At 44.3% G+C, this 25,966-nt stretch overlaps 1 protein-coding gene across 1 annotated transcript; it reads left to right on the top strand.

Annotated features, from left to right (window-relative positions):
- MINPP1 (multiple inositol-polyphosphate phosphatase 1) lies at positions 1 to 24,499 on the top strand. The gene is made up of 4 exons (XM_069101798.1): positions 1 to 851; positions 5,877 to 5,974; positions 8,066 to 8,199; positions 20,426 to 24,499. Exons 1-4 carry the CDS (start codon positions 656 to 658, stop codon positions 20,820 to 20,822), a joined length of 825 nt encoding a protein of 274 aa, XP_068957899.1. The 5' UTR covers positions 1 to 655; the 3' UTR covers positions 20,823 to 24,499.
- The last annotated feature ends 1,467 nt before the right edge of the window (positions 24,500 to 25,966 follow it).

Below are 25,966 nucleotides of genomic sequence, written 5' to 3'. Positions count from 1 at the left end.
GAGAACTACTCAGCGTCCTTGTGACAATTAAAGGTTTGAGAGCTTTCCTTGTTGGCAGAAATGAAGATGATGTTACTCTTAGGTGAAATGGATTAATATTTTTATATCCCCTTCATCTTTGAGGCTATCAGTGATAGCTAGTCATTGCCTTAGAATCCCTGGCACCTGGGAAAGGAAAATCTGGTGAATCATCATTGGTGATGGTGCCTCATCCAGAGTGCCACAAAATCCTTGGGACCCAGCAACTCTGTGCTCTAGAACAGCAGGCCTTGCCCTGCTCTGAGAGTCTGTCATACCCTTCAGAGCTTCATCTCCATGCTCTGCTGAGACTCAGAGAAGATTTGTATGGGACTATCTGTCTGTTTATGAAAGAGATCACATATCTTATGGGATCTCAGTGCACTCCAGAAACACCGCACTTTTCTCTGTCTTTTGTACCAGATGAGTAAATAAATCACAGAGGGATAGTTAAGTTTCCCTCCTACTTGAGCTCTTCCATCATCAGTGAATACTTAATCCAGGTATTCAAATGAGTAAGGTATTGGCTTTTACTGTCTACACTGAAACTAAATATTATTTGACTGATGCTTCCCAAATTATTTTAAGTGTCAGTGTCTTACTGTAAGACTTGCTTATATTATTTTCTCTTTCAGATATGGAGTTTGGGCCACCTGAGATAAACGATAAACTTATGAGGTTCTTTGATCATTGTGAAAAGTTCCTAACTGAGGTGGAAAAGAATGATTCAGCTCTTTATCATGTAGAAGCCTTCAAAAATGGACCAGAAATGCAAAAAATTATTAAAAAAGTTGCAGCTATTTTGCAGGTGCCAACAAGTGATTTAAATGCAGGTAAGGTACCTTTTCATATTTATTTGTATAATATCACATAATGTTACTTCCCTTCAGTGAGCAAAGAAGCCTGTTGGCCTAATCTGTTCATTCATTCATGCATTCATTCATTCGTTCATTCATTCATTCAAGAAGACTGGATTTCCCAATCTTTCTTAGGCTGGAAGTTCAGGAGCTACTCACCAGAGACCTTGGTACTGATTGCAAAGGAGTTGGTCCATTTTCACCCTGAGCAACTTCCCACTGCCCCCTCACTATATTAATGTCCAACTGCTGAACTTTGTGCTGGCTCACAACACCCAAGGTCAAGAGATCTGTTAGCCTGAGCTTTTTGGGGATTACAGGTAGGATTGCAGGTGGGATTCAGGATTGATCCTACTAAAGATCCTGAAAGTAAATACATTTTGTTCTCTGAAGATTCAGTTATGTACCTCATATTTAGAATCTTATATCTTAATTTTTATAGACATTTATATTTATGGAAGATATTTTTTGACAGTAAATAGCCTTGGGAAAGAACATTTTTCCATTCAGTTAACAGATCTATTGAACCCTTACTTATGAAGTAGACTATTGTGGGTGCTCAGGGAGGTACAGAGATAAAGAAGACAGCCCTTTTGCCCTCAAGGGGGGATAGATTCTGGCAGCACAGAGGGTCAGGATGTTACAAATGGGCAAGTGGGATATAAAATGGGATGAGTCAATAGGGAGGGAGTGCGGGGGAGGGGAGTGCAGAATAGGCCTGCCTGAGTAAGGCTGTAGAGACAGGAGAGGGGAGGATGGGTAGTGATCCAAGGCATAAGGCGTAGTAGTGGGAGAAAAAAATGGAAGTCTGTGAGGGCCCCATGAAGCAGCGCAGTCTTTATTTTATAAGCAGTAAATATCCGACCGCCAAGCTTACCGTTGTGTCTTGGGTAGATTGATGTGGGAAGAGACCAGAGCTAGAGACATCTCTTAAGAGGCTTTTGAAGTCGTCCAGGTGGGAGGGGAGGTGCTGAACATCTGAACTGTGGTGATGTTTATGGGTCCCCCCCAAAGCAGAGGTGGGGAGAGAAGGGTCTTCATGAGTGATTTGGGAAATAGAATTCAGTAATTAATTGATTGGGCAGGTGGATTAGAGTGGAGGGAGGGGGTCAAGGATAATAAGGTTACGAGCAGGTATGAATGGTAGGGCATCATTGATGGGGAGGAAATTATAGATAGGAAGTGAAGGGCTTTATGCTAAGGCAAGGTCTATATAAAATGTTATAAGAAAAACGAGGAGGGAAAGATGACTTTCAAAGCTAGGGGAATGTGGGAAGGCTGCCTGGGGGTGGCGGCAGCTGAGCCAGACCTTGGAGGAAAGGAAAGATTTCACTAGTTAGAGATGGGGAGGGTGCTAGGCATGGCAGATGGCAGGAGCCCAGAAGGGGGATAGTGTGAAGGAAGTCTAGAAAAGTTGGCTCTCTGGAAGGTGTTCATACTTTGATCAGAAGTAAGACGTCACCACAGGTTGTGAGTAGAGAAATGCTGTGATATAAGCGGTAGATTAAGACCGTGATTTGAGCAAGAGAGGGCAGGGTGGGTCGGAGAAGGAGGAACCAGAGGCAGGGAGACCAGGTAGAAAGTTCTAAGACAGAGAAGGTGAGCTGTGAGGAAGATCTGCACTGGGGTGGTGGCTGTAGAAGTGAAAAGGAGCGGGGTGGGTGGGAGAGGTTTGGGAAATAGAATTGATAGGGTTTGGATATGAACTGGAGGTTGGGGGAGGGGCACGTATGGGTCAGGGGGGCCCGATGAATTCACCATTGGACCAGTTTGTTTGAGATGCTAATGGGACCTGCCAAGAGAGCTGTGGCAGGAGGTCCTTGGTAGAGGTGTAGATTTGTATGTAGGTGATAATTCAATCCACAGGAATAGATAAGTCTCTAAGAGAGAAAGCAAGGGGGAGCTGGGGTAGGTACAGAGTCTTGGAGGGGGCGGGGAAGGAGAGTGGAGTCAGCAAAAGGTGTAGAAGTGGGTCAAAGAGCGAGGGCTCTAGGAAGGAAGAAAATGGAGACCATCAAAGAGATAGGGGAGTCACATGTGGACTGTTTGCTGGAGTCTGCCTCTTCGGGCCTTTCTGTCATGACTGAGGTGCAAACAGTTGCTTGGCAGTCAGTGTATTCATTCTCATCAGGTCAGACCCTCTAGTTTGGAATTTATTAGGGGAGTGGAATTTTGGGTCTGCTAAGCAAAGGGTACAAAAAAAACTTACAGGAGGGATCTCTTTGCCATGAAGAAATAAAATATTTTGTGACATAACTCTTCCTGAGCAGCCCCTCTTGTTCGCTTCCTCCTGCTTCCTGGAGTTGTGCTGTGCCATCCTTCCTCACCACCAGCACCCCCTAGTTCCGCACATGCAGTCTTTTTTTTATTAAGCAATCAGGGTTAAGTAACTTGCTCAAGGTTACACGGCCAGTTATTTCTGGGTGTGGTGCTGAGTGTCTGAGCCCGGGATTCGATCTCCAGGTCGTCCCAACACTGGAGCCGGTGCTCTTACTCGCTGAGCCACCTGGCCGCCCCTAAGCAATTGGGGTTAAGTAACTTGCTCAAGGTTACACGGCCAGGTGTTTCTGGGTGGGCTGCACATGCAGTCTTGAGAGCTCCCTCTCCTCGTTCCTAATCCGCTTGTTCCTTCCTTTCTGTTAAATTTTGTGCTCTTCTAAGACCTTGGGGCCTTCCTGAATCTCCCTGTATTCACTTCTGAGGTTGGTGGTCAGTGTCTGAGCTGTTATTATTTATTACTCTTACTCCTGCGCAGGAGCACCCAGCTGGCATGTTTCAGAGGCATGATGTGAATCCATGTCTCTGACGCCTGATCAGCTTTCTTTCTGCTCCACCAGCCCGGCTTCTTTCTGGGGCTTTACAGAGTGGGTGCCAGCCAGCACTCGTTGGGGGCTTTCTTCACTGGAATTTCTCTGTACCGATGAAGTCATCACAGTGATCAAAATGCAAAACCCAAACCCAAAGTATAGTCTCATTGGAGTGGGGAATCCCTCCCTCCAGTAATGAGAATAATAGTTATTATAGTTCTTCATTCAAGTCATGCTCCAGGCCCTCCCTCCTTGTGGTGCAGCAGCCTGGGATTCTCAGAGCCTGTACTCAGAGAGCGTGAACCACCCCTGCAAGGGGCCACCCCCCACCCACCCCCCCATCTGAGAAGTGAAAATTGCAGCCCCAGGACCATCTGGGGACGGTCATGGGAAGAGGCGTTCTTACAGCCACAGCAGCTTGTGAAGTGTTAGCTGAAGCTCAGCGACGCACGGTGCTCACACTCTAGAAATGACATTTCAGATGCAGAAGGGCAGGACTCTGTCACCTGCTCTCATCCTGCCTCTCTCCTGCCCCAGATCGAAGCAGAACTGAGAAATGTTTAATGAAATAAGTAGTAATGCAGTCGAGCATAGACCATGTTAGTGGGTGGTTTCCTAAGAAAGTAGGGGTCCACAGGTTGGATCCTTATTTATGTATTCTTAGGTTTCTGTTTGAACTGGACACCCCCCATGTATGTGATGTTTTTTAGCTCCCTCTTTCCAGAAAGAAGTGCTTTTTGTCCTCTCAGAACATGGAGGCACCATCTCTCTCCCCACTACAGCCTTTTGAAATTTTTTCCCAGAGTTTAGCTGTTTAGGAATTGAAATATGGTGAATATATTAAAGGTACAGTATCTTTTTTGAATAGACTGACTGCTACATGGGGAAGAACTTCCTACACAGAATTTTTCCTTTAAAAATCATAGCAAAGCAGCATGAATTTTAACTGTGACCTTGTAAATGGAGAGATCTTTATTACATAGAACTCTGTTATCATTACATTCTTTAAATGGATTTTTACTTGGATATATGGGGAACTCAGTGTAAATATAGAAACAGGCATTTTTTTTTGAGAGAAAGGAACAGTTTTAACTAAAAACACTCGTAAGAGCTGACACTTGTCTGTAATGTGCTATGAAGTTTATTAAGTGCTTTGATGGCATTCTCTCCTTTGACTCTGGACCAGCTGGATGAATAAAAACCTTGTTGTATGAAAAGAAATGCCTGAGGTGATTCTGCTTCTTCACTGGCTGTAGAATTTTAGAATGAGGATCATCCTTAGAACTGATGCAGGGGGATAGGAGTCCTTTAGGGCTTCCCAGAATCCTTTAGGAACCAGGAGCCTGAGGGACAGAGAGAGAACAGGCTGCAGATACAGCAGCAGCCACCATCCTTGTTGGTGATACAGGTTTGTGTATGTTAGTGCTTGGATTTTACTTTTCCAGAATCTAATCACGTGCACTGAAAACCTCAGATGGCACAGCCTGTTACCTTGAGTGCTGGTCTTTTTCCTCCTCAACTGTGTATTACACATAGATTATACTGAATGAGTTGTGAGTAGATCAATAATTTAGACAAACACAAATCAAGCCGGACCAGTGTACAGGTACTCCAGAGTATAACTTCCTTAGTAATAGAATACGAAGCAATTGAATTTTTTCAACTTTAATTCCCGACTATTTTATCATTTTCTTAATCGCCCTCGTTCCTCATCTTGGTAGTTGTATTGGATTCCTTCTCTCTTCATCCTTCTTACTTCTAGATGACTGGTAGGTCCATCTTTGCAATATCTGTTTTTTCAGGTACCATTTTGATTCCAGTTTTCACCTAAACTTGGCCTGTTGTAATAGCTCCTCAGCTGGTCTCCTCACCTCTTTATCTCACTTTCTGTATACAGATGTGTGTATAATTATAATTAAAAGCAAAAAACCTAAATATTAGCCAAATTAAGCTGTGCTGTGTTTTTGTTTTTAGCCTTGAATTTGACCCTTAATATAACTTCATTTTTTTTATTGATCCCTGGTAGGAAAAAAATCTTACTTTAGTGCAACTTACAGAATCATGGAATTTCAGAACTGGAAGGAGCCTTAGTGATTGAGTCCAACCCTTTTATTTTACAAAGAATTATTGACATTCCACTATTTTTTTAATAGCAGAAAATCATAACTCAGAACATTTTGCTTTCTGTCACCAGATTTAATCCAAGTCGCTTTTTTTTCCTGCTCATTTGACCTGGCTATTAGAGACATTCAGTCTCCCTGGTGCGATGTCTTTGACACAGAGGATGCTAAGGTAAGTGTTAAATTTTTTTTTTTTTACCTTTTAGAGGGCAATTGGGATTAAGTGACTTGCCCACGGCTAGTTTTTTTGTGTGGGTGTTAAGTAACCGAACTCCTGACTCCAGGGCAGTTGCTTTACTCACTGTGACACCTAGCCGCCCTGTAACTGTTGATTGTGCAGTTGTGTTAGCTGCTCAGCACTTAATCAGGCACAGCTTCTAAAGCTACAGACATTGTGGGAAAGCATGGCTTAGTGCTGGTGAATTTGGGACCCAGTGTTCGTAAAGAGACTTATGTGTTTCTGCTTCTTTTCTGTGAAGTATTGAGTGGGTCTCCTAAATAGGGACTAGAATGAACAGTAATATAGGATTTACTTTTGACAAGTGGATAAATTAATTATTAAATAAAACTTTGAGTTCTCTTTTTTTTTTAATTAATAGAAATCTATTTTCTTTTCCATCTCTCCACTGAAGAAAATCCAACCCCTTCTAACAAATCTGCATGGTCAGACAAAGCATACCCCATGTGCCATGTCCCCAGAATGTGAGCCCTTCGCCTCTGTCAGGTGGTGAGCAGCAGCCTTCGACCACTGTCTTCTGCAGTCACTTTGGTGATTGTGCTGATCAGTGTTCTCAAGGCTCACCAAGTGTTTTTTATCTTTACTGTGTTATTGTATAAATTGTACTTCTGGTTCTGCTCAGTTTTTTCTGGATTAGTTTAAGTTTCCCTAAATTACTCTGAAGCTTCCCCTTTCATCATTTCTTACAACACAAGATTATTCTATCACATTCACTTACCATATTTGTTCAGCCATTCCCCATTTGATGGACAAAATACTTCTATCCCCCTCTTCCTTAGTTACCACTACAAAAAGAACTACTATAAACATTTTTGTGCATATGGATCCTTTTCCTTCATTCATCTGTAAAATATTTATTTGGGACTCAAAACAGTTTCCCAAAGAAATAATGTGTAAGAAAGGGATGTTAGATTTTTCAAGGCAGCCCATGAAGCCCCTATAACCTATAACATAACTTTCCTGGTTCACCACCAGGTGGCAGATTATTTTTGGCTACAGTAATTCATGAAGATAATGTTATTGGGGACTTGGAGGGATTTTGGTTTCTGTGAGTGGCAGGGAGCTCTGAAATATTAAAAGCAAATATAGCTGGATTATGTTAAGAGACTGTAGAAGTGAGAGGCAGAGTGGAGTAGTGGCTAGGGAGCCCTGAGATGAGAATGCAATATGCTGACTTGTGTCAGTGGGAGGAATTTACTCATCGAGAACTTTGTACTGATGAAATCACAGGTTCCCTTCTCAAGGAAAAATAAGGCAACTACTTTGCATTTAGATCTTGGGTATAGATAGAACAGCTTCTAATGGCAAGTCACACCTGCCTCAGACAAGAAGAGAAGTCACTGGCACAGAAGATGACCAGGGCCAAACCAAAAGCAGCAGCCAAGAAGACAAACTCCCTATCCAGAAATCACCTCCATTCTTCAGTATCTGGATAGTTTTCTAACTGCAGAATCAGTAGATCTTTCTGGCATCCTTACTTTCCCCTGCTAGGCATGTCTAGAAGTGGTTTTTATTGTCTTGTTTTCTGTCAGTCTGGCCTTGCAGATGGGTGGTACCTCTCTGCATCCACAGAACTGTTCCAGAGACAATTGTACAGCGCTGAGGTAGCCCCCTGGGGAGCAGCCCACCTAATTCACTGGGGGGGGTGGAGCTTCAGGATATAATGTTGTTACATTTTGGACCTCGAATCAGATGGGCATGGCGTAGCAGTAGTTACTTTTTAGTATTCTTTTGATCCCAAGTCCAGTTTGATTCCAGAACTGTAACTCATGTGCTCAGTCATTATTTCTCCTTGAAGAGTCTGGTTGGTGATGAGGCCTCAGGGGAAGCAGATAGAGCTGCTCCTTTCCAAGCGGGCCTTGAGAAGAGCCTTGTCCCTCCTTGAGGAGGCAGCAGGTCCTGTCTGCAGCTTAGCTGCGTCACATGGCCACTGGTCATGTGGATGTGCCAGTGGCCATGCTGCAAGGGCAGAACCACTGTGGCCTTGAGAAGTAGAATAGAACTTTTAAACATGTGCACTTTCAGGTGCTGGAATACCTGAATGACTTGAAACAGTATTGGAAAAGAGGGCATGGCTACGCGATCAATAGTCGCTCCAGCTGCGGCCTGTTCCAGGACATATTTCAGCATTTGGACAGAGCTGTGGAACAGAGACAAAGGTAAGTCCATCTGAAAGACAAGGAATGCCTCAGTTGTTGTCAGTCTTGCTCTGGCCTTACGATGAGATTATTTTGTTGGATGTTTGGGATTATTTTTTGAGGTGCCCATCACAACAAGCATTAACCATGTGCATTTGTGACCTCTTATCTTAAATTTAGGTACCTTTGAACTTTCTTAAGTAATCCTGTGGGATCAGTCAGTGTAAATGAAATATGTGCTCCATCCCAAGGATTATTAGGTGCTTACTTACTAACAGCAGTGGGGAGCAAGTTCAGACTCTGAAGCCAGAGATACAGAGACAGAGTCAGAGACACAGAGGGAGAGAGAGAGAGAGAGAGAGAGAGAGGGTGGGGCTGGAGGGAAGAAAAGAAGGGAGGGAGAGACAGAAAGAGATATAGACAGACATGAGAGAAGCCAAAATCACAGGCTTAGAGCTGAGAGGGGGGTACTCCAGGAGGCCATCAAGTCCTAGAGAGGTTAAGTAATGTGGCCTAAGATCACACAGAGTGAGCGACCAAGGAAGCATTCAGTTCTAGTGCCTCTGACTCACACTTCTTTCTTTTAAAATTATTCTTTAAAGAACCTCTGGCCCTGTAGAAACAGAAAAAAACACATTTCCCCATCTCTCCCTGTTATGTTTTTAGATAATGACCTTCTGCAAAGCAGATTGGAGATTTTGCAAACAAAGTAATTTGACTTTCCCAGGCTTTGCTGGATGAGGGCCCCTGTTCCTTTGTCACCTTAGGAGGGGCCTTGAAATGGGTAGAAAAGGCTTTCCTCACTATTTCCCCCTGTCATATGTCCAGCTGTGTCTCCTGCTAGTGGACAAAATCCTTCCCATCTCTGCCTCCAAATTGACCTCTTTGGCCTCCTCCTGCCAGTCCCTGCTCTCCAGGCCCAGCTCTGGCATCAGTGTTTTTTGTTGTTTGACGGGGTATTGACTAATCCATAGACTGTGTGTAATCAGGGTTTGGCACAAAAGCTCTATCTGTTGGTGACCTAGAAATGAAGCCTCTTACCTTTGAACAATGAGTAAATAAATACGACCTCATTGAATTAATCAAAGAAGGAACAGTTTGATTTGTAAACAGTGTGTGAGCATTTGATTTTGTGTGTGTGTGTAAATTGTTGAAATAAAGATAAGAGTAACCTAAATTGAGGTTTTAGAGTGAAGTTAGGGGCATGAAATGCTATTAGCATATTTTGTAAGCTATACATAGATAATGTAAGCTTACATAGATAATGGCTTTAAAAATCTAAGATGATGAAGATGGCAGAGTAGAAGCAGGACCTCCCTGAGACTCCAGCTTCCACCTTCCCCAATCCATGTAACAAGGGGACTCTAAACAAACTTTGGAGCTGCAGAACCCACAAAATGACACAGAAGTTAACCTCCCACTGAGAGCAGCCCGGCAGGCCAGCAGGAATCGGCCAGTGCAGTGCTCTGGGAGCTGAGCCCAGCCCTACCCCGAGGCTTTAGCCCCAGGGTGGGCCTGACCAGCTGCAGGCCGGAGGGACTCCAAATCAACAGCAGCTGTGGCCGTTTCCAGAATTAGCAACACATAGATTCGAAGGACAAAGTGAGAGAGAGGTCAGTGCAGTCTGGACTTTGGGACCAGTAAGTGGGTGTGCATGGTGGTTTCAGCTCCTGGCCTGCAGAGTGTAGGGGGACCAAGCACCAGTCTGAGGGATAATCGCTCTTGGTTTAACCTGCTTGGATCTGGATTGAAGTCTAGGGTGGAGGTCCTGGGGTCCAGCTTGCCAGAGCGTGTGGAGACCTCAGAGAGGGCACCCATCTAATACCTCCGGCAGCTGAGAAAACCCCAGAGTTTGGGACGAAAGCTCCCCTGTCTGGTGGCAGAGTCCTACTGTGGCAAAAAGCCCAGCGGTCAAGTGACTGAGGGGCGACATGACCAGGCAGAGGAAACAAAGCAGACAGAAGATTCCAACATTAGACTCCTATTTTGGTGACAAAAAGGAGCAAAGCATGGAACAGGAGGAAGACAGCGAAGTCAGAACTCCTGCAGCAAAAGCTTCAAAAGAAAATACGAGCTGGTTACAGGCCATAGAGAACCTTAAGAAGCAGATAAGAGAAGTGGAGGAAAAATTGGGAAGAGAAATGAGAACAATGCAAGAAAATTATGAAATGAGAGTCAACAGCCTGACTGAGGAAAATAACAGTTTAAAAAACAGACTAACTCAAAAAGCAAAAGAGGCTCAAAAAGGCAATGAGGAGAAGAATGCCTTAAAAAGTCGAATTTGCCAGATGGAAAAAGAATCTCAAAAGCCCAATGAGGAGAATCATTGCTTCAGAATTAGATTGGAGCAAATGGAAGCTAATGACTTTATGAGAAATCAAGATGCTGTTAAACAGATCCAAACAAATGAAAGAATAGAAGAAGGCAATGTGAAATATCTCATGGAAAAAACCACTGACCTGGAAAATAGATCCAGGAGAGATAATTTAAAAATTATTGGACTACGTGAAAGCCATGATCAAACTAAGAACCTAGAAATCATCCTTCAGGAAGTTCTCAAAGAAAACTGCCCTGATGTTTTAGAAGCAGAGGGCAAAATAGAGGTTGAAAGAATCCACTGATCACCTGCTGAAAAAGATCCAAAAAGAAAACTCCTAGGAATATTATAGCCAGGTTCTGGAATTCCCAGATTAAGGAGAGACTATTACAAGCAGCCAGGAAGAAACAATTTGAATATTGTGGAAACACATTCAGGATAACCCAGGATCTGGAAGCTTCTACACTGAGGGAATGAAGGGCTTGGAATATGATATTCCGGAGGGCAAAGGAGCTGGGATTAAAACCAAGAGTCACCTACCCAGCAAAACTGAGTATCATGTTTCAGGGGAAAATTTGGTCATTCAGTGGAATAGAGGACTTTCAAGCATTCTTGCTGAAAAAACCAGAGTTGAATAGAAAATTTGACATTCAGATACAAGAACCAAGAGAAGCATGAGAAGGTAAACAGGGAAAAGAAATCATAAGGAACTTATCAAAGTTGAATTATTAACATTCCTACATGGAAAAACAATAATTGTAACTTATGAAATTTTTCTCAGTTGAAGGGAATAGAAATATATATATATATATATATATATATGTCTATATATGAGAGTATATAGACATGAATACATATGTAAATGTGTGTATATATACTTATAGGTATACATAGATAGAGGGCACAGGACCAATTTAACAGGAAGGGATGATACTTAAAAGGTGAAATTAAGAGGTGAGGGAGGAACATAATGAGAGGAGATGGGGAGAGACAGAATGGGGTAAACTATCTCATATAGAAGAGGCAAGGGAAAATGGTTACAATGGAGGGGAAGAATAGGAAGGCAAAAGGGAATGGGTCAACCTTATTCCCATTGAATTTGGCTCAGGGAGGGAATGAAATACACACTAAATAGGATGTATCACCCTCCAGGAGAGTAGGCGGGGAAGGGGATGAGAGGGAGGATGATGGAAAGGAGGGCAGGCTGGGGGGGAGGGAAGTTGGAAGCATCCACTTTTGAAAAGGGACGGGATCAAAGTAGAGAATGGAACAAGTGGGAGGTGGGATAGGAGGTAGGGAAATATAGTCAGTCTTTTACAATATATCAACTATGTTATTGTTTTGCATTAGCTACACATGTACAACCTGTACTGAACTGCTTATTTTCCCAGTAAGGGTGGGAGACAAGGGAGGAAGGGAATGAATCTAGAATTGAAAGTTTTAAAATCAAATATTTAAAAAAATATATATATATATATATACTATTATTAATACTATTTTACATGTAATTGGGAAATAAGATATGCAGGCACTGGGGCATAGAGATCCACCAGAGGGGGTATAGGAGAAAACATGGGAGAGAGCAGATTGGAGGAGGGGATATCCTGTGGGACTGCTATTTTGGGGTGATGGGTAGGGGAAAAACGGGGAGAAAATTTGTAATTCAAAATCTGGTGGAAATGAGTGATGTTAATCAGAAGTTAATAAAGCATTTGAAAAAAAATCTAAGATGATGTGTTTTGTCATTAATATTTTAAAATGCATAAAATATCTACATATGTGAAAATTTAAAAGAAACTTATTAGTTCAACAAAAATGTTCTCTGGAAAAATATTTTAAAATTTAAAAAGTACCATAACACCAAGTTAGCCTGCCTGGGTCTCAGTTTCATCATCTGTAAGATGTCCGTCCCTTCCAGGTCCAAGCCCGTTGTCCCATGATTTAGGTATAGGATTAGGCTTTATGAGGTGTTCACTGTGCCTATTTCTTAGTAGGGGCTTTAAAAATATTTATCGATTGACTGACAGATTTCACTGTTCTAGGTGTCATTGCTGATCAGGGTCTACCGTTGACAGGGTTCAGGGAGTCCAGGAACCCCAATAGCCAGAGTCCCCGGAAAGCTGTCTAGAATGAATCACGGACCCAAGCATTCTCTGAGTCAAGGTGGCAAAGATTGATTGTTATACTATAGAGTGGGCAAGAGATCTTAGGGAACCTGCAGCTTTAGAGGGATGCAGTTAAAGTTTATGTAGGATACTCTGTAGTAGAACCTGTGCCAAATATGCTAACTAGGTGAGTCAGGGCAAGATTAGGGAGGAGTGGTCAGTTCTTAAAGGAACATGTACTTTTAATGTCTACTACTCAAGCGCATTGCCCAGAATTCACTGGGAAATAGCCCGGGGGCCTGCATGGAGATGTGGTTTTAGGCTTGAAACTTCACTAAGTCAGCTAGCAGTCAGGGCTGACCAAGCTGCCACCCATCCATGTAAGGTTTGACAAGCTGGATGTTTGGAGTATACATATGTCCCAAGCCTAAGGCATACATAATGAAGGATTCAGGATGTATATAATGAGCTTTGGAGTTACTTATAGATAATCTAGTGAAGAATTCATAGGTGCAGCTTGTTATTGTACCAAGGGGAGATAAACATTTGGCTGGGGCTTGACCATGAATGATTGCTAGCCAGAGTACTGGCACGGGGAGAAGCGGGCAGAGATGATGCTCTGAGGCTAGGGAGAGACGTGATTTTACACACTAGGGCTCAAGCATAGGCACGAAAGCAACCCATCACTGTATCCTACAATTTTGAATTTTAGGTGGGTTGCCTGGGGGCCCTGAGTGCTTTCAGGACCTTCCCCAAATCGTACAGTTAATCTCTGTGTCAGAGAGAGCTTGAGAAAAGACTCCCATTAAGGAGTATTGGGAAAGTGGGATTTCGTCTGAGATGTGAAGGAAGCTGGAGGCAGCTCCCAATCCCTGGGAGTATAGTAGACTTTCAGGCCGATCCTTTTACAGATGAGGAAACGGGATGCCAGAGAGGCCAGGTTTACCTAAGGTCACTAGCCAGCTCCTCTGGCCCCAAACCCAGCTCTCTTTTCTACTGTGCTAAGGTGACAAGTGATTTTTTTTTCCTTTCTGCTCAGAGCTATAGCAATAGCAAAGCCTGCCTCCAGTGTCACTGTTAATATGTTTGATTTATAAAGATTCTCAGCCACTAAGATGCAAGGAAACAGGATCAGTATGAGGGAGTGGGGCAGAAAACGGCTGTTTTGTTTTGTTTTTATGGAATTTAGTATTTAATAGGACAAGAGGTTTGATTCAGGTGAAGGAGATAACTTTGGTACACAGAGCACCCAAGAGTGAGGCCTTCCAGGATGGAAGCTAGATGCAGTTGGTCTGGAGCAGGGGAGGGGCCTGGCTCTTTGCAGGAGTAGGGGTGGCATCTGGACAGGGAGGGGAGGGGCGGCCAAGGCACATTTTGGCTGTTCAGAGATTTTGACCTGAGCTTTCCTCTGCACTGACAGTGAAAATGGGGATTGTGGTGACTTGTCCAAAGTGGGAATAGGCTGGATCCTTCTTGGGGGGAAGCAGGGACGGGAGATTTGCCTTCTTACATCTTGGTTTGTACATGACCAATTGCGAGGCACTACAGTCACCTGGTGTGTGAGACCTGGGAGGATTGTGAGAGCATTCTTAGTCAAATTTGTAATAATCAAGGTGAGAGTTTCTGTACCACTCCCTCACAGTAAAAAGTGATGAAATAATCTATGGAAGTCTGAGATGTCACAGTTCATACCTCAGACACATTCTGGGGAACAGTTTTATTTAAGGAAGTGGCCTCTACCACTGCTTCAGCATAGGCTGTGTGGTGACCCCCCTGTGAAGTCAGCAGAAGCAGAAGGCAGATTGACATTGTAACTTCAGTATTCTAGAGGTGAACAGTTTGGAGGAGTTGTATAAACTAATGAAGAAGGAGGTGAGCAGAACCAGGAGAGCCGCTGATGCAGTAGCAGCATCTTTATGAAAACAAAGCCTTGAAAACTGACACATCATGACCATGATTCCAGAGGACTGATGGTATGCCTGCTGTGCACACTGTCAGTGTGGGAAGGGAGTTACTCAGCAGGGGCCTGTGCTGTGTTAAGTGCTTTATCCTGGGAGGTAGGTGCTATTATCACCCTCATTTTACAGATGAGGAAGCTGAGGCAGACAGGTTACCAGGGCCACACAGCAGGGAAGTGTCAGGCCGATTGCACTTGGGTCTTCCTGGCTCCGGGCCTGGCACTCTGGGCATTGTGATGCCCCTGGCTGCCAGGTTGGTGTTGCTCGGCTCTGCATGTTTTTGGCAAGAAAATTGTCTTTCTTTTCCTTCTCAGTGGGTTAGGGGTAGAAGGGATCGATTCTGCTAATCCCAAAGCAGAAGAGGACTCTGCAGATAGGGAGTGTTGTTGTACTGCCAGATGTTAGTTTTACTTAACTGTTTCACTTTGTTACAAGAGACCTCAGAAAGTGGGAGTGATCTCTCCATGTTTTTTACATCAGTAAACTTGGAGAAAGAAAGAAGTTCTCTCTCATGAGGCCATTGAGAATTCAAGGAATGGTGGGCTTAAGTGTGAAGAGCTAGTCTGTTGTAGGAGTAACTCCTGGCACCTGTTTGCTGGAAGTCCTTCCCTTTGGGGTCCTCTGTCCACAGAGAGAACGTGGAAAGCACTTTGCAGACCTTAGACTATGCAGGTGCTGCTGCTGTTGTTGCATGATCCTCATGCAGGTCCCCTGAGGGTTGTGTAGCCCTCCACGCCCCCCTGGCAAGCCTTTGGGGCCACATGGCCCCTCCTCGGGCCTCCTGGAGTCTGAGTGCACACAAGGTCGCTGTTTTATCTCAACTCCACCAAAGCCGTCATTCTTCCTGAGTATCGTTAGCCTGAAACATCTAGGTGCGATTGTTGAAGGAAGGTCGGGGCTGTCTGGCTCGTAGGATGGGTAGTGCCATTTATCACCAAAGGTGCCCGTTAGCCTGGAGAGTTGAAGAGCCTGATGTTGTGGACCCAAGTATTTGTGATTATTTTAGCAGCCGTGTCTACTGCTCCTGCCCCTGCTGGAATGCTGTGCTATGTTTGGTCTGGTTTTGAGGGAAACAAATGATTTCACTCTTTAAGTTCAAGGAAGTTAACCTTCCCCAGCCTCCGCCCCCAGGATGGGTTTTCATCAGCTCTTGGGTTCAGCCCTTCCTCTCAGTTCCGCTAGGTCTGTCTGGGCAGCCCTGGTCTCCTGAGCCCCATTCCCACACCAGCCACTGCCTGCCTGTGGACATCTCAGACTGTCCCAGTTACCATGGGTAAAGGCTTCTTCAGCCTAAAAGCACTGTACAAATGCTGGCTGGCCTCAGGACTTGTAGGCTTTGACTCCAGGAAGAAACGAAGCCCCGTGTTTGCTCAGGAACGCTTGCCTCACTCTCCAAGCTGATCGATGCTGTTCTTGCTCTGGACCTCAGCAGTTGGAGCACAACTGGCCTCTGTTCTGTTCCCTGCCCGGGCTGTCTTCACAGGTTGCCCCACTCCTCTCCTTCTCCCAGTGGCCTCCTGGGAGCTCTGATGGGTCCCCTTTGCTGATCCTCTCAGTTACTCAGGCCTCATCTTTCTTTGTTCACATGGTTATTGCTTGCTTAGCTGCCTTCGGGTGTTACCCCCTAGCTGAATAGGAGCTCTTTGAGGGCAGGGACTTCTTCCGCTTTATCTTGATATCCCAAGCACCTGTTGCAGGTCCCAGCACATTCTCAGTGCTGAATGAATGCTTTTTGAGTCAGCTTGGTTTCTCCCAGGATGCCGGTTCTGGGCCTCGCTTTGCTAGCTTCCGATACTTGGGGTGGGGGTGTGAGGTGGGAGAATGTCTGCATTGGAACGTTGGGTCTAGAGTCAGAGACCCGCGAGTGCAGTGTTCTCAGCATGCAGATGAAGAAGCTGAGACCCCAGGAGGTGACCAGGCTTGCCTAATGTTGCACCCAGGCCCTCTGACTCCAGATGCAATGATGTCTTTATTTCTGAGACCAGGTAAACCTGCCTGGCCATGAATCCTCTTGGTTTTTCTTGAAGACCATCAGTGAAGGAGGACGTTTATTCCTCAGCTTTGGCCCTTCTGCTTTGGGATTGATCTGAAGGTTAGACGAGTTGTCTTCCAGTCAGCCCTTGATTTGCTTCTTGGCTTCTTTCTGCCTGTGGCTCCTCATACTGCCCTCTCTGGCCAGGCAGAATAAGTCACAACCACCTCCACACCTGGCATCTCTACTTCAGCTGTAGTAGCATGATGGAGAGACACGAGAGGATAGAGCAGTGGGGAGGCCATTGAGGAAATGATGCTTTCCCCTGTAGGGTTTTATGTTGCTGAGGCTGCCCAGCAAATTGACCGGCTCCATCCCTTGGAGACGGGGCTTCCCTGGGAAAAGCACTTCCTCCTCATCCTCTCAGTTCTGGATTTTGTTTAATTTTGAGGTTGGTCAGTTTATTCTCCATCAGAGCTGTTAGTGGAATTAGTAGCACTTTAACATGAGTTTTAACATGAGTTAAACATGAGTTTAACATGAGTTTTATCTATGGAAAGACTTGCCTGTTTGGGTTCTTGTTTTTGTTCTTTCAACAGGAGTTGATTAGCTCATACAATTTTCCTAATAATGTATGTAATCTTGGGCTCTGAAAGGCTGTTTAATCGTTGTGGGGTGTATTCTTAAAAAATACTTTATATGCCATCAGTTAAGTGTGAAGCCTGACCCCCTAACTCAGGAACTTATGGGCAAGGGGTAGTTTCTTGGTCGAGGTGCCGATACTTGTTTTTGCTGAGTTTATGGAATGAGAGCTGGAACCCTGCAGTTCCAGGGCCATGGATGGGTGGGGAGGGTTTTTTCAACTTTTCCATAATTCTATAGAGCAGCATGAATGTGTATTACAAATTAGATTTCACTTTGTCTAAGGAAAAAAGTGTATTTACCACCCTGCCCTCTCACTGTGCACATATTCATGTACTAACTTATTTCTGTCTTTAGATGTACATTTTCTCAGTTTTGGATCAAGGACTGGACGTCTTTCAGCCAGAGCACCTGGTACTTTGCTGTAACTTGTACTTGAGTGCATGTTTCATTATGAGGCCTGTTGTTCCCATCTTCCAGGACTGTGAGGTCAATCAGATGCCATCCCAGTTTAGCACTACCTGAATGTTTGACGTTCTGCTTAGTTAGGTTCTCTGGGGCAGGAGGATTAAGAATGAATGAAGTAGATCTGAGTAGCTGGTCAGTCAAAGATGCCCCTCAGGTGCCCACTATGTACCCAGCACAATGCTAAATGCTAGCGACGTGAAGGAAAAAGCAGCCCATTTCTCCTCACATTTTTCGTTAGAAATGACGTACATAGGAGAATTCGACTGAAGGATAGACTGAAAAGGCCCACTGATCCTGAGGAAGCTGTAGTGCTCAGATGGCCATGTGGGGGCCTGAAGGGCAGAGTGCCAGGCAGATGTGAGGCCTGGGGGATGAGCATCCATGCTGTGGGAGTGACCCTGAGGCTGGAGGGAAGCAGGACTCTGGGGTAGGGCGTCAGCAGGGAAGGAGCTCCATGGCTTCTGTTTCTTCATTTGTTGTGAGAATCAAATGGGGTCTTAGTGTGTGGGCCATGGCACAGCCTAGTGGAAAGCTCATGGCTCCTGTACTCGTGGGGTCCAGCACCCCCGTGCTCACTGAACTTCTTGGCTGTCGGTGTCCTTCTGTCTTCCCTGAGTGTGTGGGAGGCCCCCTGCAGCTTGGGATCTGTGTGCAGGTGCTCTCTTGGGGCCGTTATGGGTTGTGTGGGATTAGCAGAGTCAGTGTGCTCCATCTTTGGGGGCAGATGAGATCTGCTGCAGGATAGTCATGGCCCCCTATGCATGCCGAGACCATTCTTAATTTTGTAGAGGAGTAAGATGCTTTGAAGGCGTGGCTGAGGAATGTGGGCTTTATTTTGTAGGCAGTAAAACAAGGATCTTTCTGTTCACTGATATCCTGCTCTTATATTACCTTCCTTTCCAAACACGTCCTTCTGCCTTCTCCACCTCCTCGCAAGCAGAGCATAAGAAAAGAGTCAGTCATCAGTAGCTGTGTCTGTAGGATACGTATCCCTGCCTGCCTTGGCTGTCCTGGACTCTTCAGTCATTGCTGCTCATGTTGCAGTGATGTCCCATTAAACTTGGGCCCCAGTTTGTTTGGCCTTCCGGCCAGTGGGCATCTGCTTTGTTTCTAATCCTTGGCTGGCAAATGGAGTTGCCATGAGCCTTTTGGTGTTTGCATCTGATCTCCTTGAGGACCATTCCTTACAGGGATGTTTCTGGGGCACAGGGATTCAAGGAGCCTTGGAAGGGTTTGGAGCAGAAGTAACGTTGGTGTATGGTTCAGTACTGTCTGTTGTCTGCTCGGTCTTCTCTTACTCAGTTGTGAAGGATCTGAGTAGTTTATAAACTTCTGGGCTTTTTTCCCTTTCTTGGTCCCTGACCATGTTTCCCACCGTTTTCACCATCTTGCTTTTATTCCCATGCTTGCGTTGGAGTGACTGAGTATCAAGATACATGTTGACTTATTTGGAGGATCATGTCAAGCATGGAGTGAACCAGGGCTTGTCTTGGGGATACATTTACAAAGAATGAAAGCCTCTGCTTACACTGAACTTAGATTCTAATGGGAGAGACTTTAATATTATATTAAACATATATATATATAATAACTGATAATAATATGATGATATAATAATAATACATATTACATTTAATATACACATAGAGTAGCTAAAATAACAGGTAGTTTGGAGGGGACGACATTAACAATCAGCGTATCTGGAAGGGCTTCAAGCTACTTTTGAAAGGAAGAGAGGGACTCTGAGGGTGACCAGGGTATAGACAAGACTCTGAGTATAGACAAGAGCCAGTGCGAAGACGTGGAATTTGGACTAGAAAGGCTAGCTAACATTCCAGTTTGTCACTAGATCCTGATGAAGCACCTCAAAGGTACTGGAAAGGCTGGCAGGTATGATTGCTGAGCACCGTTCCCCCCCCCCCCCACTTGTTGAAAGGTAGGTGGGGTGCTGCAGCCTGGAGAAGGGCAGCTGTGCCCTGATGTTTAAAAAAGGGAAGAGAACAGGCTGCCTGCTATAGGTCTGTGGGCATGAACAATTTCTAACAAGGTTATGGAATTAATGAGTAAAGGGATATAAATGAGCATCTAGACAGGGGGTAGCAATGCTTCCATTAAGAACAAATCATGCCATAAGTACACGTTTCTATTTGGGACATGCTTGCTAGACTGGTCGTATTGGGTTTGACTTGAGACATTTTAGGAAAGCTTGAGAGTGAACCAAGGATGGGGCTCAAACTGCTGAGTCCAAGGCTTGTTTGCAGGAGCTGGGGGTGTTTGCCACAGACTAGAAGGCTCGGGGATATAGGATTCATAGCTTTAGAGCTGGGAAGCACTTCAATAGGGCATCATCTCCTTTTCTTCTCTTTATAGAGGAGAAAACTGAGGCCCAGCGTCCCACAGCTGGTATTTGTGTGAGGTGAGAGTCAAATCCAAGCTCACTGCCTGCCAGCAGGAGGAGCTGTCCTCCCTCTTCTGTGACTCCAGAAAAAAGAACGAGTTGTGTCGTCTGGAAGTTAGGGAGAGCCATCTCTGAGGGGATGGCTGACTTGGAGAGGTGCTGGAGGTCTTCCTGCCAAGGCTGCATGCCCCTTTGTTGGCATGTCATTGGACAGGCTCTTGCTCTCCTTCCTATATAGCTTGGATTCGGTCACTGCCACATTCCACCTCTAGTTGAATGTCAGTGGTCAGAGAGCATGAAGTAGGATTAAGAGAAGACACCAGGAACCTCTGCTTCCTGTTCTAGGCCTCAGGGTTCTTGATCCTTTCTTCTGGTTGTTTTTTCCAGGTCTCAGCCCATCTCTTCTCCAGTCATCTTCCACTTTGGACACGCAGAGACGCTGCTGCCACTGCTTTCTCTCATGGGCTATTTTAAGGACAAGGAGCCCCTCACTGCTTACAATTACAAGGAGCAAACGAACCGTCAGTTCCGGAGTGGCCACATTGTCCCCTATGCTTCCAACCTCGTATTTGTGCTTTACCACTGTGAGCATGCAGAGACGCCAGCCCGAGAGTACCAGGTGCAGCTGCTGTTGAATGAAGAGCCGCTGCCATTTGTTCACTCACGAGAAACCGTTGCTGTGTATCAGGAGCTGAAGGACCATTACAAGGAAGTCCTGCAGAGTTGCCACGTGGACCAAGAGTGTGTCTTGCCAAATATCAACATCACTTCTGATGAGCTATGAGCGATTCATGATTCTAGAGGGAAGGATTCCATGCTGGCATGACAGGGTCACTGGGCACCTCCCTGGTGACAATCCAAGTATTTCTGACTTCACAAAGAATTTTGTTATGGACCTGGAATTTGTGTGTGTGTAAAATAATTTTGTACCAAGTTAGCTCAAAGAAAATGCTTTAAAAAGTCATCATTTGTGACCCAGGCCATATCTGATGCTGAAAATGTTTACAGAAATGATTTCAAATTTTATTAGTAATCATTACTGGCTTAGAAATTTGATTTAAGAATAATACTTGAAAACACAAGAATAATCAAATTGTCTCTCCAGAACTGGATGCAATTCACTCTAGGAACTCAGCTCCTCTGATTTCATGGGCATCTTCTCATGCCTTAAGCAGGAGAGCCATCCCGCTGTAAGGAGGCCTTTGATCAGAAACAAATCAGCCAACTGGAATTAGAACTTTCTATGGAAAATAGCTCCCTTTTCTCCAATTGAGAGCTGTTGAAATGTTAAACCTTTATGTCTGATTTAACAGGACATTTTGAGTGACATAAAATTAGGAACAAGCATTGCTTATTATTAACATCCCTAGAATGTGTTGATGCTTTGGAAATGAAATGCTTTGTGGCCTTTATTGTGATGCTGGTTTTATGTTTATAGTAATGGAGGAAGAGGATGGTCAGAATCAAGTCAGGATCCGTCTCCTCAGTCCTTTGATTAGCTTTTTTGCTTCTATTCTCTGTTTTGCACCTCTTGAAAACATAATCATCATTATTAACGGAAGTTATTTATTTGAAATTAAGGCTTTATTCTGCTTAGCCTGGCTTCTGTCATTTGAATTAGCTTTGGGGTTATAACTCTGCTAAGTACCACGAAAATGTTTGTCTCTGTAAGAGTTCTAGCAGTGATGATTGTGATGCTAATGCTGGCAGTGACTGACAGGGCAAGTGGAGAATTATCTAGTGCCCGAATTCTGTGATTTTCAGCTGTCCCTATGCCAGGGTTCCTCTCCTTTGGTCTGTACTGAAGGGATGGAAGGAGGAAGATGGTAAATTGGGAAATGGTGAGGTGAGAGAGATTCAGACCTTACATAGTCAAAAAAAAATTTTTAAATCATATTAGAGATGAACTCTTCAAGTGAGAAATAAGCTTTCTGTGAACATTTTGTTAACATTGGTTTGGGTACAGGAAACTGTGATTATTTTAAACCATCAGTTAAAATCCTTAGTTTTTAATGAGAGGAAACAAATCAAAAGAAATCCATCTTGCAGATATGCGAGTACACACCTGTGCATTCCCGTCTCTGCCTTCCCTTCCTGACTTTGGTGTCCTTCCAGAGGAGAAGTTGTGTGTGTGGGGGTGCTAGAGGCCCTGGAGTCCCCAAATCCTTGCTGTGATACTTGGCCTCTTAGCGCTCTAGGCAGCTGTCAGTCAAGTCTTCATGAAGCCTTGCCTAGAGATCCAGTAGAGAGGGAAACGTCCCTCCTTAGAATGAACTTCCATTCTGATGGAGGAGTATGTAAAAAGAGAATTGTGGATTTGCCTTCACGGAGGGTATTACCACAGAGTCTTCCCTACTCTAATGAAATGAAATCCTGTGCCACATCCAGACCATGTGTGTGTGCACATATCACCAGGGTAATTCCACATCCATCTGATGCCTTCTCTGTGCAGTTTTCCTTTCCGTGCATTTGCTCAGTTTACTTACAGGAAAATGCTAACAGACCTGCCCGAGGAACTCGAGGCGGGTGTGCTGTGTATGTGTATAAAGTCTTTGCGTCCCACCCCCCACACACAGCCTGGCTCAGGGCCTTCCATCTCTGTCTCATAGAGCTGCATGTTTATCAGTGTTCAGGGATGGCAGATGCTTGGGATTTGGGGGCAGTGGAGCAGCCGTGGCCACTGAGAAATCCTGTTATGTTGAAGTACATTTTACTCGGTGAAGCAGGAATGTTTTCAGTAGCAGGGGCCAAAGCAAAATTTATGTTTTCTGATCTCCTCAGTTAACTAACGATTCTGTTCAGAGGGAGTTTTATTGGATATTGGTATGGGGAACAACTGAAATTAAAGAATTAAAAGTGCTTTCTGTACCCATTGACTTCTATGTCCTTGTGGTTAGCAGCACCTCTTAAAGCACATCCTGATGAGAGCTGGGTTTTTATTTACTCAGGTGCTAACTGCTTTAAAAAAAAATAGAGAGTTTGAGAAGAAAATAATGTATTTTCTAAGTTTCCAAAGTAAACAAATTATAGAAACACTCAGTTAAGCATCTCAGTGGTGTAGAGAGCATTGCACCTCAAGTCAGAAGGCCCTGAGTCTGGGTGCTGCTCTGACCCTTGCCTTTGTGACCCTGGGCAGGTCACATCCCTTGTCTGAGCTTCTTTGTGCTCAGGTGTTAGAGGGACATTCTACCACCTACCTCTGTCATTATGGGGGGAGCCCTGTGCAGCCTTTTAGGGTCGATAGAAAGCAAATCATGGGGGATGGGATTATTGGAACCCTGGTCTTAAATGCTTCCATTCTTCTGGGGCTTGGCACAGCTTAGAAATGGTGGATGAAATGTCTTAAGGATGACATTTTCAGGCATGATGTGAGATTTTTCTGAAGGTTGATGATTATCCAGCATCTTCATGAAAACAGTCCATTTCATCTAATGTGCCTGCTTTGTAATTAGGAGGGATGATTAAAAATCCAGATGAATTTTGTAATTGGTGATACATTTAATTGAGTGGAAAAATGATGAAAGGGTGACGTAAGTATGATTTTGTTTTAAGATACCTGGACAACTTTGGATCCAGCAGGATTTTATTTAATGGAATGTTTCCAGGTCTTCTGGCTTTTCCTAAGATCCTTGGACCGAGTATGAGGTTGGGGCTTTACCCTGACCTTGGATTGACTCTCCCTTTAAAGTGAACTTAGGAATGCTTACTTTAGAGAACAGGTTTAAAAAAAAGTAAGATTTTTGTACAAATTGCTTGAGCTGAGGGTCCAGTAGCACAGCATAGCATGCTTGCATTGGTTAGCATTTGAGATATTTTTTGGACGGGGGGGAGAGACGACAGTGAGATGGTCATTGTTTCTGAAGCCGCTCCTGTTCTAGGAAACTTGGGGAGTTCTTGGCTGTGGTGCTATTTCTCCCTCCTCTGGGAAATGACTGAAACTAAAGAATTTTGTGATGAAAATTAGTGGTGATATTGCGTGTGGCCTGGGGTTGTAAGAAGGCATGCCATTGCCTTGTTGCATCCGAGTGACCTGAGCAGGACAGTGTGAAATCACCATTGTGCTTTTGGAAATGACATTGGCACTCTCCATGCCTTGTGGTCATTTGTCCTCATCTCTGTTTAATGCAAGACGTGGCAGTGAGCCGGAGCCATGGACAGTGTTCTGTTTACCAACAAAGCAAAAGCTTGGGGTTTTTTCCACGTTTTATACTTTGAATTTGTTGTGCAGATAATAATCTTTTGATGTTTACTTTCTGTTTAAGCTTTAAGTTTAGCCTTCAAAATAAAGTGGAAGTATGTATTTTTAGACCAATTTAGTATTTGGGACTTGGCTCAGGTCCAAATCACCTTACAGACCTGGAAGGTGGAGAGCACTTGCTGTTATTTATATGTGATTTGTAGTGGTTGGAATTTACAGCCTTTTATATTGTGTAAGCTTGAAAATAAATGTTTCATGTGGGACTTTGTTTTTTTTTCCCCTCATTGGAATTGTTTTCCTTTGTGTCTTCAGAGTTTCATCCTTGAGCATCTCCCAGTTCTCCTGTAGAATTTTGGTCCATGGGATCCTGCCTATCTTCTTGTGAACACTTTGAAGTGAGAGGGAAGGTGGAAAAATGGAGATTTGGGGGGAGCAGGGAAGAAGCAGCATGGCCTCTCTTTTTCAAAGTAAATTAGAAAATCAGTTCCTCTCTTGAAAGGGAGGGGGTGCTCATGGGTAGGCTGAGCCAATGTAATACAAATGACCATTTTACCTAGATTAATCTGCTTATTCGGTGCTATACTACTCATACTACCAAAAATAATTTGTAGAGCTAGAAAAAATAAAAGCAATTCATCTAGTCAAGAATATCAAGGAAATTAATGAAAAAAATGTTAAGGAAAGTGACCCAGCCATAGCCGACCTGAGACTGTTATAAAGTGGTCATCACCAAAACAGTCTGGTCCTGACTAAGAGATAGAAGGATCAGTGGAATACATTAGGCACACTCTATACAGTAGGTGAAAGCCATAGCAATATAGTATTTGGTAAACCCAAAGATCAAAGCTTTTGGGCCAAGAACTTACTGTCTGACAAGGAGTGCTGGGAAAATGGAAAGCAATTAGGCAGAAGTTAGGTACAGGCCAACATCTCACACACTGTCCACAAAGACAAGGTGATCTCATAAACAAGTTAGGGGAGCATGGAATAGTTTGCCTTTTTCTTGCCTCTGAACTCTTCCCCCTTCCCCCTGTACATTCTCCTGCCCTTCAAGCACCAGGATCAGTACCCCCAAGGACCTTTCTCTATCTGCTTTTGAGAGTGTACGCTGTGCTTGCTTACACAGACCCAGTTTGTGACTGTGCATTTGTCTGTGTAGATGTGGGGGGAGGGTCTGCTGACAAGGGCATACGCTGGTCCTTCACTTTACAAAAAGAAGGTTGAAAGGGGAAAAAGACTACTACCTCCCTCGATGCATGGAGAAGAGAGGTAATTGCTATGGTCTTGTTTTTGGACATTTTCAGTCTGGTTCTATGCTGCTATTGTAAAACAGGGAATCTGGAGAACATGCATGCCAATGAAAGTGCTTTACCCTGGGCCAGAGGGTTTTTATAAATGTGGCTTGTATGGCATTTCTGGATTGGTAAAAGGGGAAAGTTGAGTGGTGAAAGTCAGATTTTCTCTGCTTTTAACTTGGGATTCTTAAGTCTTAGCCTCAGTAAAACTGCCAGTTTTTTTTGAAAGAAGAATGTAGTTCCTTGGCTCAGAGGGAGGACCCAAGAGAAGATTTAGGAGCAGATGTAACAGATCAGGGGTGAAAATAGCTAGATTTGGATCTAGACCCAAGGCTGAAGGCTTCTGGCATAGAGAGAGAGACAGAGACAGGGAGAGACGAGCTCTTGGAATAGACCTGAATAGTGGCAGAAAGACTTCCAAGTATGACACCTTTG

This window comes from Petaurus breviceps, unplaced genomic scaffold (assembly GCF_028583685.1).
Source record: "Petaurus breviceps papuanus isolate PSGF00001 unplaced genomic scaffold, PetGlider_PUasm1.0 490, whole genome shotgun sequence".
Lineage (NCBI taxonomy): Eukaryota > Metazoa > Chordata > Mammalia > Diprotodontia > Petauridae > Petaurus > Petaurus breviceps.
Note: the sequence above shows the minus strand (reverse complement) of the source record. Positions and strands in the feature narration are given on the sequence as shown.

Coding starts and splice junctions, on each gene's coding strand:
- MINPP1 (XM_069101798.1), top strand. CDS start 656: ATGGAGTTTGGGCCACCTGAGATAAACGATAAACTTATGAGGTTCTTT. Junction 852..5,876: donor AACAAGTGATTTAAATGCAG/GTAAGGTACCTT, acceptor TTCTGTCACCAG/ATTTAATCCAAGTCGCTTTT. Junction 8,200..20,425: donor GCTGTGGAACAGAGACAAAG/GTAAGTCCATCT, acceptor TGTTTTTTCCAG/GTCTCAGCCCATCTCTTCTC.